General features: G+C 37.1%; 1 protein-coding gene across 3 annotated transcripts in view; it reads right to left on the reverse strand.

Annotated features, from left to right (window-relative positions):
- SEPTIN10 (septin 10) overlaps positions 1-13,222 on the reverse strand; it is an 80,103-nt gene that overhangs the window by 40,825 nt on the left and 26,056 nt on the right. For 2 of the 3 annotated variants that reach the window (XM_069094043.1, XM_069094045.1), the window contains exon 2: positions 1,889-1,957. In XM_069094043.1, coding sequence (XP_068950144.1) covers positions 1,889-1,957 — 69 coding nt within the window. Of the gene's footprint in view, positions 1-1,888; positions 1,958-12,480; positions 12,604-13,222 lie in introns of those variants that run through there. The other variant, XM_069094044.1, reaches the window with a different exon arrangement.

Raw genomic sequence — 13,222 nt, forward strand, 5'->3', positions numbered from 1 at the left:
AACCATTCAACTCAAGAAACATTTATCAATCAACTACTGTGTGCAGAATATTATACTAAACTACAGGGGGAGATACCAAACTTAGATAAAACACAATCCCTGCAGCACTCATGGAATTTACATTTACTATTAAGAAAACAAGACATGAACAGAGAAATGAAATGTAATAAGTACATCATAGCAGTTTATAACATAGTATGTATAAGGTCTAAGAGGGAAAATCATATTTAAAGGAAAATACAGAATTATCAACAAAAGGAAAGGATTCAAGTAGGAGGTGGCATGTAAGTTTTAGAAGATGAGCAGGACTACTCAGGGAGAGAAAACATTCTAGGTATTATAGGGAATGAACTAAAGCAAAAGGAGGGAGGCAGCTAAGTTCTGAGGGGAGGGAACAGTCTATTTTGCTTAGAACATAGAGAAGTCTGTAGAGGAAAGTAACACGAAAATGTTACAAGCACAGGTAGAAATATCAGGTAAGAACTTTGAACTTGATTTGGAAATCAATGAATGGAGGCATGAAATGACTAGATCTATACAAAAGGATGATTCGTGTGTCCATAGAATAGAAAACCAGTTAGTGGAGGGAAAAAAGTGGAGGTAAGCAAGGATCACAGTACTCTGGGAAGATAGTAAAGAAGACATGTGTTATAGTGATGGCAATGAGAAGAGAAGAGGGAATGAGTGAGAAAGATATCATAGAAATTAAACAGATACAACCCAGTTAATGAATGAATATAAGAAACAGTGGAAAATAAGTCAAATATAACATCACCGTTTCAAACATGAGGAGCTAAAATGGTAGTAGTGTTTAGGAAGTTTAGCAATGAAAAAAGGAAGAGAGCCTGAAGAAAAAAGCTAACGTTGGGTATTTTGGGGAGGGATTTCAAAATAGGAATGTCCAACTTATGCAGAAGGGATTGGAGAAAAACACACTGAGTAATAAAGAAGCACTGTTAAACCAGTTGCTATGCCATACCAATCAAATTACCAAAGTTGTTTTTTTTTTAATAGAGGTAGAAAAAATAGCAACAAAATTCATCCGAAAGCATAAAAGGTCAAGAATATCAAGGGAATCGTTTTTTTAAAATGTGAAGGAAAGTGACAAGCCATACCAGATCTTAAATTTTATTATAAAAAAAGTAATCATCAAAAAAATCTGGTACTGGCTAAGAAATAGAGAGGTAGATCAGTGGAACAGATTAAGTACACAATACATTGTGGTTAATGATCATAGTACCACTGTCTGACAAACTCAAAGATCTAAGCTTTTGGGACAAAAATTCATTATTTGACAAAAAGTGATAGGAAAATTAGAAAACAGCATGGCAGAAACTAAGTATAGACCAATATCTCACACTTTATACCAAGATAAGGTCAAAATGGGTACATTATTTAGACATAAAGAATGATACCATAAGAAAATTAGAAGAGCGTGTTTCCCTGTCAGCTACATGGATAAGGGAAGAATTTAAGATCAAACAAGATATAGATAGCATCACAAAATGTAAAATGGATAATTTTGATTATATTATCTATAGTCATATGGGGAAAAATGCGTTATATCTATACTGATTTAGAGAAATGCAAATTAAAACAACTCTGAGGTACCACCTCCCAATGACAGAAAAGAAAAATGATAAATGTTGGAGAGGATATGGGAAAACTAGTACTCTGTTGGTGGAGTTGTGAACTGATCCAACCACACTGGAGAACAATCTGGAACTGTGCCCTAAGGGATATAAAATTGCACGCCCTTTTATCCAGCAATACCATTACTATATCTATCAAATACGTTATCTACCAGGCCTTTTGGTTAAAATCAAATCATGGCATCATATTTAAAGCATAACTCACATAATCATGTCATTAATTAAAACATACTCACTATTTTTTCTTGTTTGCCTGGTTGTGAGGTGGAACATGCTGTTTTCATCCCTCCAAGAGACTGATAGAACTGAAAATAAAAAATTAAAAGCTGTTTTAAAAATCCACAAAAACAAGTAAAAAAATATTATGGTGAACAACTAAATAAGAAACTAGTTTTTTAAATAACATTATCTCCAAGGAGGAAAAGGAAAGAAGAGAATAAGGTCTAAACTTTTCATCAAATTTCATCAAAGAAAGGGACTCCTGGCAAAGAAACTTAATTTACCAAGGCAGATCAGCAACTCTCTCATCACTTATGACTATACAAAATTCTTTTAAATGGACAGAACCACATTAAAATATAATTAAGGGGGGCAGTGCCAAGATAGCAGAGTAAAAGCAGTGACTCAACTGAATTCACCCATAAATTCCTTCAGATACCTCTAAAAAGTGAATCTGAAAAATTTTAGAATGACAAAATCCACTAGGAGACAGACTGTGGCATATTTCCAGCCCAGGCCAACACAAAGTCAATGGGTAGGATTTGTTGTGTTGGGCAGAGGGAGCACAGAACACAGAGTGTGCAGGCATCACCAGCACAGACACAACCATAGTGAAACAGAAGCAAATCCTGGCAAGCTGAATCATCCCCAGCAGTGGCTATTCCCAAACCTCTCAGCACAGGATAGAGGTCTGTAGGAGCTGGATGGGAGACAAGTGCAGGGCCTATGGCAGTAACAGCAGCTACTCCTGGGGCTATCAACCCTCTGACTAGATGTCTGAAAGTCACCTACTTGAACTCCTGAGAGTCAAGATGGCAGAGTAAACCATCAGTGCTCTCATCCCTGCCTTGTTGACCTTGAAAAACCCAGAGAATTTTGCCACAGGAAAAATCCTGAAATTATGGAACCAGCAGGAGGCTAGGGAGATCAACAGGAAGGGTCCCTCTGGCTGTGGTTGAAGGGGACCAGTGGGATGGGAGGCATCCCAGTAAGTCCCACCTCAGTGGATCAGTGGAAGATCCTGAGCCTCAGGGCGGTGGAGCTGGCAAGCACCAACACCAGGACCCCAGGTGTGCCTCTGCACAGCCAGGGGAATTGGCAGACACCAGTGGCTGAGCCCACCTGAGCTCTAGCACAAGGGCTAGGGAGGTGGAGACCTGAAGTGGCCAGACTATCCCTCCTCCCCCACACCTCATTCTGTGAGCTTCAGTGTAACTCCAGGGAAATGAAGAAAGACCTGGCCTCAGCACACATCAGTCAACTCCAGCTCAGCACCAGGTGAGCTGCAGCATTACATAGCCTCTAACTGACAGAAGCAGAGGCCACAGCACACAAAGCCAATAACTAGGCCCCTAGCTCCCAGGACAAGAAGTGTAGGTCAGAGCCCCTTGTGCCCCAGGAAGCAGAGATCTACTTTAAAAGCCAGGAAATAAGCTATCACAATGGTCAAAAAGCAAAATGGAAAAACAAAGACCATAGAATCCTACTATAGAGACCAGGAAGAACAAAATACACATTCAGAAGAGGACAGCATTGACATTATAGCCACATTTGAAACTTCAAAAGAATATGAACTGGTCTCAAGCCCAAAAAGCATTCTTAGAAGAGATCAAGAAGGATTTTAAAAGCCAAATTAAAGAGGTAGAAAAAAACTGACCAATTATTTTAAAAATATAATTCACTGAAGAAAACAACTCCTTTAAAAGTATAATTACCCAAATGGAAAAGGAAGTACAAAACCTAACCAGAGAAAAATAAATCCTTAAAAGTAAAAATTGGCCAAATGGAAAAGGAGATATAAAAACTAAGAAAACAATTCATTAAAAATTAGAATTAGACAAGTTGAAGTTAAGGACTGTATGAGGCATCAATAATCAGTCAAACAAACTCTAAAGAATGAAAAAATATATAAGAAAATACAAAATATCTCACTGGAAAAACAAGTGACCTGGAAAATAAATCCAGGAGAAATAATCTAAGAATTATTGGTTTACCGGAAAGCCATGATGAAAAAAAGAGCCTAGACGGTATATTCCAAGAAATCATCAAGGAAAACTGCACCAAAGTCCTAGAACCAGAGGGCAAAATAGTCATCAAAAGAATCCACCATTCACCTCCTGGAAGAAATCCCAAATTAAAAATGCCAAGGAATATTGTAGCCAAATTCCAGAATTATCAGGTCAAGGAGAAAATACTACAAGCAGCCAGAAAGAAACAATTCAAATATCACAGAACTACAGTCAGGATCACACAGGACCTAGAAGCTTCTACATTAAAAGACTGGAGGGATTGGAATATGTTATATCATAAGGCAAAGGAGCCTGGACTACAAGCATAGATCAACTACCCAGAAAAACTGAGCACACTCTTTCAGGCAAGGAAATGGACATTCAATGAAATAAGCGATTTGCAGACCTTTCTGATGAAAAGGCCGGAGCTCAATGGAAAATCTGATCTTCAACTACAAGACTCAATAGAGACATAAAAAGGTAAACAAAAAAAAAACCTTTTTATTCAAGTAAGAGCAGACTATTTACATCCCTATATGGGAGGATGATACCTGTTAATCTTGAAAACTGTATATTTATTATGACATTTAAAAGGGATATAGATATAGATATAGATATAGATACAGATGGATGGTGTGAGTATAAATTAACTGATGTGATGACAAAAACCTAATTAAGGTGTGCAAAGGGATTGTAATGGGAGAGGAGGAAAGGAGGAGGCAGAAAAAGGTAAATTATATCACATGAAGAGGTACAAAAACATTATAATAGAGGAAAAGAAGGAAGAGAGACAAGCATTGTATGAACTTTATTCTCATCAGTTTTGTTTCAAGTAGGGAATAACATAGTCAGTTAAGAATAGGAATCTAACTTGAAGAGAGACAAAAACTTATTATAGTAGAGGGAAAGAAAGGAGGGAGAAGAGCATTGTTTGAAATTTACTCTTATCAGATTTGGTTCAAGGAGGGAATAATATACTCTGTTAAGTATAGGAATCTAACTTATCCTAGAAGCAGTAGGAAGGAAAAGGAGAAAGAAAAGGGGGGTAGTGGTTAGAAGGGAGGAAAGAATTGGTAAGAGAAAAGGGTAAGAAAAGGGAGGGGGTCTGATAGGTAGAAAATATTGAGGGTGGTGGTGGTCAAAAGGAAAACTTTTTTGAGGAGGGGAAGGAAGAAGGGAGAAATAAAAGCATAAACAGGGTGGGGGGGAAGGGAGAATAGGATGGAGACAAACATAGATAGTAATCATAACTGTTATATGAATAGGATGAACTCTCCCATAAAAGGAGGTAGATAGCAGAATGGATTAAAAACCACAATCCTACAATATGCTGTTTATAAGGAACATATTTGAAACAGGGGATACACACAGGGTAAAGGTGAAAGGCTAGAGTAGAATATATTATGCTTCAGCTAAAGTAAAAAAGCAGAGGTAGCAATTCTAATCTCAGATAAAGCAAAAGCATCTAATTAAAAGAGATAAAAGGAAGGAAACTATATTGCTGAAAGGTACCACTAACAATGAAGTAATATTACTAAATATATATGCACCAAGTAGTATAGCAGCCAAATTCTTAGAGGAGAAGTTAAGGGAGTTAGAGGAAGAAACAGATGGGAAAATTATACTAGTGGGGGACCTCAACCTCTCCCTCTCTGAACCTGATAAATATAACCTCAAAATAAATAAGGAAGAAGTTAAGGAGGTGAATAGAATTTTAGAGAAGGTAGATATGACAGACCTTTGGAGAAAACTGAATGAGAACAAAAAGGAATATACATTCTTCTCAGTGGTACATGTCACATACACAAATATTGACCATGTACTAGGGCATAAAATCTTTACAATCCAGTGCAGAGAGGTAGAAATATTAAAAGCATTTTTTTCAGGTCATGATGCAATAAAAATTATATGTAATAAAAGACTATGGAAAGATAGACTAAACACTGATTCAAAACTAAATAATCTTATCCTAAAGAATGAGTGTGTCAAACAACAAATCATAGAAACAATCAGTAACTTCATTCAAGAGAATGACAATAATGAAACAACATACAGAAACTTACAGGATGCAGCAAAAACATTTCTTAGGGGAGGTTTTATATCTCTGAATGTTTACATGAATAAAATAGAAAAAAAGGAGACCAGTGAATTGGCCATGCAACTGAAAAAGCTAGAAAAAGAACAATTTGAAAATGCCCAATTAAATACTAAATTAGAAATACTGAAAACCAAAGGAGAGATCAATAAAACTGAAGTTAAGAATTAAAACTAACAGCCGGTTTTATGAAAAAAAAAATAAAACTGATAAATAAACCTTTAGTCAATTTGATTTTTAAATATATATAATTAAGAGGAGAAGATTCTAAGAAGATCAAAGAGTGGGTCAGAAAACTTTTGGCTTTCCTAATTTCCTCCACAAAAAAAAGACAGAACAGTTGCCTCAGAGTGAACATAGAGAAATAAATGGGTATCTAGGTAAAGCAATTGTCCTCCTAAGACAACTTGAGAAGACCCCAGGGGAGACTAGGCCTCAGCAGACTGAGTGAAGAGTAAATACCTTCAGACCTTGTAGAATCAGCAAACAATAAGCACCTGGAGGTAGCTGAGGTTGAGTGGCAGCCTCAGCCTCAGGAACTTTCACCAGAAGGATGGCATATGGCTTAGAAGGTTGAGTAGGGATACCAAGTACAGTTGTGTTTACCTCATACCTTGGGACTAGAGCTTGATTATATTAAGAGTTGCTAAAAACAAAACAAAAATAAAAATGAGGAAAGCAAAGGAAAAAGAACCCAAGCATAGATAGCTATTATAGATACATAGATAAGATATGGGTTCATACACGGAGGAAGATAGCGCAGCTAAAAAGTCACTCTTTTTTTTTGGAGGACAGTTGGGGTTAAGTGACTTGCCCAAAGTCACACGACTATAGTAAGTGTGTCAAGCATCTGAGGCTACATATTTACTCAGGTCCTCCTGACTCCAGTGCTGGTGCTCTATTCACTGCACCACCTAGATGCCCCAAGTAACTCCTTTTTCAGTGAGAACCATCAAATAGTCTCAAATTCAAAAGAGTTTTTGGAGGAACTTTAAAAATCAAATGAGAGGAGGTGGCTAGGTGGCCTAGTGAATAAAGCCCTGCCCCTGGAGTGAGGAGGAATCAGTAGGACCAGAGTTCAAATCTAACCTGAGGCACTTAACACTTACTAGCCATGTGACCTTGGGCAAATCACTTAACCCCATTAGCTCTTCCTTCCTCTCTTCAAAAGCAAAAAAAAAAATTTTTTTTTAGCAAATGAAAGAGATCAAGGAAAAATTAGGAAAAAATAATGCAATTCAAGAAAATTATGAAAATTATGGAAATAAAGAACCAAAAACTTAAGAGAGAAAATAATTCCTAGAAAACAAAAATTGGGTAAGGGGATGCTAATAATGTTATAATACACCAAGAAAAAATAAAACAAAATCAAAAGAATGAAAAAATGGAGAATGTGAAACATCTCATCAAGGAAAAAAAAACTGATCTGGAGAATGGATTGACAAGAGACAATATAAAAATAGCTGGACTACCTGAAAGTTATGATAAAAAAAATATTTAGGGGGCGGCTAGGTGGCACAGTAAGTAAAGCGCTGGCCTTGGAGTCAGGAGGACCTGAGTTTGGTTCAGGCCTCAGACACTTAACACACACACACACACACACACACACACACACACACACACACACACAAACTAGCCATGTAACCTTGGGCAAGTTACTTAACCCCAACTGTCCTCCAAAAGGTGCAAAAAAAAAAATGTATACAATATTACAAGAAATCATCAAGGGAACTTGCCTTGAAGTTCTAGAACAAGAAGGGAAAGCAGAAATAGAAAAAAGATACCAATCACCACCTGAAAGAGATCCCAGGAGGAAAACTTACAAGGAATATCAGAGCCAAGTTTCTGAGCTCCCAGGTTAAGGAGAAAATATTTCAAGCAACAAGAAAAAAAAATCAATTTAAATATCATGGAGCTACAATAAGGATTATACAACATCTAATAGCTACCACATTGAAAAGACTATACTTCTTGGAATACTATATTTCCTAGGGCAAAAGAGCTGGTGTTATAACCAAGGGTAACTTGGTCAGCAAAGTATGATCCTGAACAGGAAAAAAAATTAACACTTAACAAACCAAAAGACTTTTACATATTTGAAACAAAAACAGCACAACTTAATGGAAAATTCAACACATAAGATCCAGGAGAAATAAAGGGTAAATATTAAAGATCAATTATAGGGGCAGAGCCAAGAGGGTAGAGTAAAAGCAGGGACTTGTTTGAGCTCTCCCCTAAACCTGTCCAAATACCTGTAAAAAATGATTCTAAACAAATTCTAGAGCCTTGACAAAGAGTTAGAAAGTCAAGTATTTGTCTGGGAAGATGAGCAAACAGCATAAAAAAAAAAAAACCCTCAGAGTACAGAATCTTACTTTGGTGACTAAGATCAAAACATACAACCAAGGGGGCAGAGCCAAGATGGTGGCATAGAAACAGGAAAATTCCATGAGCTCCCCCCATAACCACCTCAAATACCTATAAAATATGACTCTAAACAAATTTGAGAGCTACAGACCCACAAAGTGACAGAGAGAAAAAAAAATCTCCCACTGAAGGCAGCCCAGCATGCCTAGAGAAAGGGACTATTATAGAGCACTGGGAGCCCAGCCCAGCCCCACATGAGTCCAGGGTTTTAGCCCCAGGGCATCCAGACCAGCAGCAACTGGAGCTGGATTTGGGAGAGTGAATCACCAGCAGCTATGGCAGTTTCCAGAATTCCAACCCATAAATGCCAAAGACAAAGTAAAAGGTCAGCATGGAATTCTGCTGGAACTAAGGGGGACAAGAACATGGTCGGGCTGCTGCCCCCAGAGTGAGAAGTCATGGAGGTGTGGCTGCTTCAGAGCTCCTGGCCTGCAGATTGTAGGGGGACCAAGTGACCATTTAGAGGGTTATCACTCTTGCTTTAACCTGCTTGGATCTGGATTGCTGTCTTGGGTCAAGGTCTTGGGTGTGTGAAAGTAGGGGGGAAGGGGATAAGAGGAAGGAATCACAAAAGGGACAGCAGATTGGAGGGGAGGGTAGTTAAATGCACACACTTTTGAAAAGGAACAGGGTCAAAGTAGAAAACAGAATAAGTGGGGGGCAGAATAGGATGGAGGGAAATATAGTCAGTCTTTCACAATATATCCACTATGGAAATGTTTTGTGAAACTACACATGTACAACCTATATTGAATTGCTTATCTTCCCACTAAGGGTGGGTGATAAGAGAAGAAGGGAAAGAATCTGGGGCTCAAAGTTTTAAAATCAAATGTTTAAAAAATTATTATCATTATTATTATTATTACATGCAACTGGGAAATAAGATATACAGGCACTGGGGTATGGAGATCCATCTTTCCCTACTGGAAATTCGGAGGGGGGATGGGGAAGGACATAGGAGTTGAGCAAATTGGGGGAGGGGACATTCAGTAGGATTGTTGTTTTGGGGTGGTGGGTAGGGAAAACAGGGAGAAAATTTGTAACTCAAAATTTTGTGGAAATGAATGCTGTAAACTAAAAATAAACATATTTTAAAAAAAAATACAACCAGAAGAAGACAATGAAATCAAAACTCCTATATCAAAAGTCTCCAAGAAAAATATGAATTGGCTGCAGGCCATGAGGAGCTCAAAAAGGATTGTGAAAATCAAGTAAGAGAAATAGAGGAAAACTTGGAAAGAGAAATGAGAGTGTTGCAAGAAAATCATGAAAAATGAGTCAACAGATTCAAAAAAATACTGAAGAAAATAACACCTTAAAAAATAGACAACTCAAATGGCAAGAGACCCAAAAAGCCAATGAGGAGAAGAATGCCTTAAAAAGCAAAATTGGACAAATGGAAAAAGGGGTCCAAAAATTCACTGAAGAAAATAATTCCTTCAAAATTAGAATGGAGCAAATGGAAGCTAATGACTTTATGAGAAATCAAGAAATTATAAAACAGAACCAAAAGAATGTAAAAATAGAAGGCAATGTGAAATATCTCATTGGAAAAACTACTGACCTGGAAAATAGATCCAGGAGAGATCATTTTAAAATTATTGGACTACCTAAAAGCCATAATAAAAAAGGAGCCTAGACATCATCTTTCAAGAAATTATCAAGGAAAACTGCCCTGATATTCTAGAACCAGAGAGCAAAACAGAAATGAAAAGAATCCACCGATCACCTGTTGAAAGAGATCCCAAAGATCACCTCTTGAAAGAGATCCCAAAAGGAAAATTCCTAGGAATATTGTAGACAAATTCCAGAGTTCCCAGGTCAAGAAGAAAATAGGGCAAGCATTCAGAAAGAAACAATTAGAGTATTGTGAAAATGCAATTAGGTTAAAACAAGATCAGCTTCTGCATGGAGGGATCAAAGGGCTTGGAATATGATATTCCAGAAGTTAGAGGAGCTAGGATTAATACCAAGAATCAGACTACTCAGCAAAACTGAGTATAATACTTCAGGGGGGAAAATGGAAATTCAAGGAAATAGAGTACTTTCAAGCACTCTTGATGAAAAGACCAGAGGAATTTCAAATATAAGAAGCAAGGGAAGCATGAAAAGGTAAATAGGAAAGAGAAATCATAAGGGACTTATTAAAGTCCAACTGTTTATATTCCTACATGGAAAGATGATATTTGTAATTCATGAGACCTTTCTCAGTATTAGGGTAGTTTCAGGAAAGACAGATAAATAGACAGCAAACATAGGGTGAGTTGAATATAAAGGGATGATACCTAAAAAATAAAATTAAGGGGTGAGAGAAGAATATATTGGGAGGAGAAAGGGAGAGCTACAATGGGGCAACAAAAAGGTTTCACAATGGAGGGGAAGAAGGGATAGGTGAGAGGGAATGAGTAAACCTTACTCTGATCCAATTTGGCTTAAAGAGGGAATAATATACACACTCAAGTGGGTATCTTACCCTACTGGAAAGTAAGGGGGAAGGGGATAAGGTGTGGGGGTAGGAGGGGAGATAATAAAAAAATAGAATGGGTGGACAGTGGGATAGGATGGAGGAAAATATAGTCTTTCACAATATGACTATTATGGAAGTGTTTTGCATAACTACACATGTATAACATATCGAATTGCTTGCCTTCTCAACGAGGGTGGATGGGGAGGAAGAAGGAAAAGAATTTGGAACTCAAGTTTTAAAAACAAATGCTAAAAAATTGTTTTTACATGTAACTGAGAAATCAGACATACAAGCAATGGAGTATAGAAATCCTATCTATAAGAAAGTGAGGGGGAAGGGAATAAAGGTAGGTGAGGGGGTGACAGAGGGGAGGGCAGACTAGAGGAAGGGTAATCAGAATGCATGCCATCTAGGGGTAGGGAGAAGGGGAGAGATAGGAAGAAAATTTGGAATGCACAACCTTGTGTAAATGAATGTTGAAAACTAAAAAATAAATTAAAGCCTTTTCCTCAAAAAAAGACCCATTATAAGTAAGGTCTAATTGTCTATTTTTTATAATAGTATATTATATAAATATTATTTAAATTTAATTTAAATTTTTTATAAATCTATTTATATTTAAATATTATTTTTAATAAATATATGATTTATAATATTACATTAATATTTCATATATTAAATATATATTTAAAATTATAAATAAAATTAAAATTTAATTTAAATAAAATAAAATTTAAATTAAATAAATACTGTATTTATCCGTACTGTTATCACTATCATCATGTACTGTTATCACTATCATCATTTGGGTAGTTTGAAAGACAGACTTGGGCTGAGCCACATATGATGGGGGTGATTCTAAAAATAAATAAATGAAACTGTTTAGGGAAGAGATAAAAAGGAATAATTATCTCACAAAATTGAGGGATGAAAATGACAAATGAAAGGAAGAATTGATACAGAAGAAGTAAATGGGGGAGGGTGGGTTGTACTTAAACCTTACTCTTATCAGGAATGGGTTAAAGAGGGAACAACATATAAATATATATAGTATAAAAGTCTTCTAAATTCAAAAAGAATAAGAGGGATAAAGGATAGGGTGGGGGGAGAGGATAAGGGAGGGACTTTTAGAAGGGTTAGTAGGTTAAGGCAGTGGGGTTGAAGTAAACTAGAGGAATGAGGGTGGATAAAAAAATCAAGGTAGAGCATAATTCAAAATATAGCATTCACCATATTACAACTTATCACAGAAAAATCACAATATAATATTCACAACATAGTCTCAAAGTAAAATAGTCACTCTTAAGTTAACTCAATCAGTCACTTATCAGTAGTATCAAAGTACACAGTCAAAGTCTTCCATCTTGGGGCAAAGTCTTGATTAACTCAATCAGTCACTTATGGGTAACAATATCTCAAAGTACTCAAAGTACAAAATCAGTTACTTATTTAGTAAAGTCTTACATATCATACACAAAACCCTTCCACCCCTTAGGTCACTAGTAAATTATAATTCCATAATTACTCAGTACCTAAGGAGAGGTCTTTTCATCTTGACTTGCGGCCTGTTCTGACTTTCCCTGGATCCCCTTCCATGGTCCCAGATTCTACCTGGATTCACTAGACTGTCATCTGGGTTCAATGGCAGACAGCTCCCAGTTACTTGTCCAGCTCTCTGGGCAGGTCCTGCTCCACGCTGGCATTCACAGGGTCTGGTCCATGTCAGCTCCTTCACCATTTTTGCTCCAGGGAATTCAAGGCTCAACCAAGCTGCAAACAGACAAAGTCTCAACATCCCAGTCATGCTTCAGTCACCTGGGCTCCTGGCTCCTGGGCTCCAGATTCCAGGGTCCAGCCTCCTGGCTCTGGGCTCCTGGGATCCTGTTCAAAAGAAGCTCCACCACCACAAGTTCTGAGGACTCAGTTCTCCATTCTTCTGTAACTGTTCTGCCGCCAGATCTTGGTCTCAAGGAAATTCTGACTGTGCCTCTCTGGGGCTTTTCTTATGTACAGTATTACCTACTTCCTTCAGCTAACCTCTTCCTGTTATATCAGTTAACAGGAGACAGGAGTTCATACCTTCTGTTCCCCCAATCAGAGGCTTGATCAGTTACTAAGTATTAAGTACCTGCTACTTTTGCCAATACAAAAGGATCTTCAAATTCAAAATTACATTACCATTACACCTTCACATTACAAATTGTATCTCTCCAGACAGATACAAGTTCCTCAAGAGCAGGGAATGTGTTTCATTGTATTTTTATACCTACAGAGCCTTCACATTGCAAATATCTTCAATTAACAAATATTCATTCAAAGGTAAAATTAGCAATTTACCCTAAAAATAAAAGGA

This window comes from Petaurus breviceps, unplaced genomic scaffold (assembly GCF_028583685.1).
Source record: "Petaurus breviceps papuanus isolate PSGF00001 unplaced genomic scaffold, PetGlider_PUasm1.0 214, whole genome shotgun sequence".
Lineage (NCBI taxonomy): Eukaryota > Metazoa > Chordata > Mammalia > Diprotodontia > Petauridae > Petaurus > Petaurus breviceps.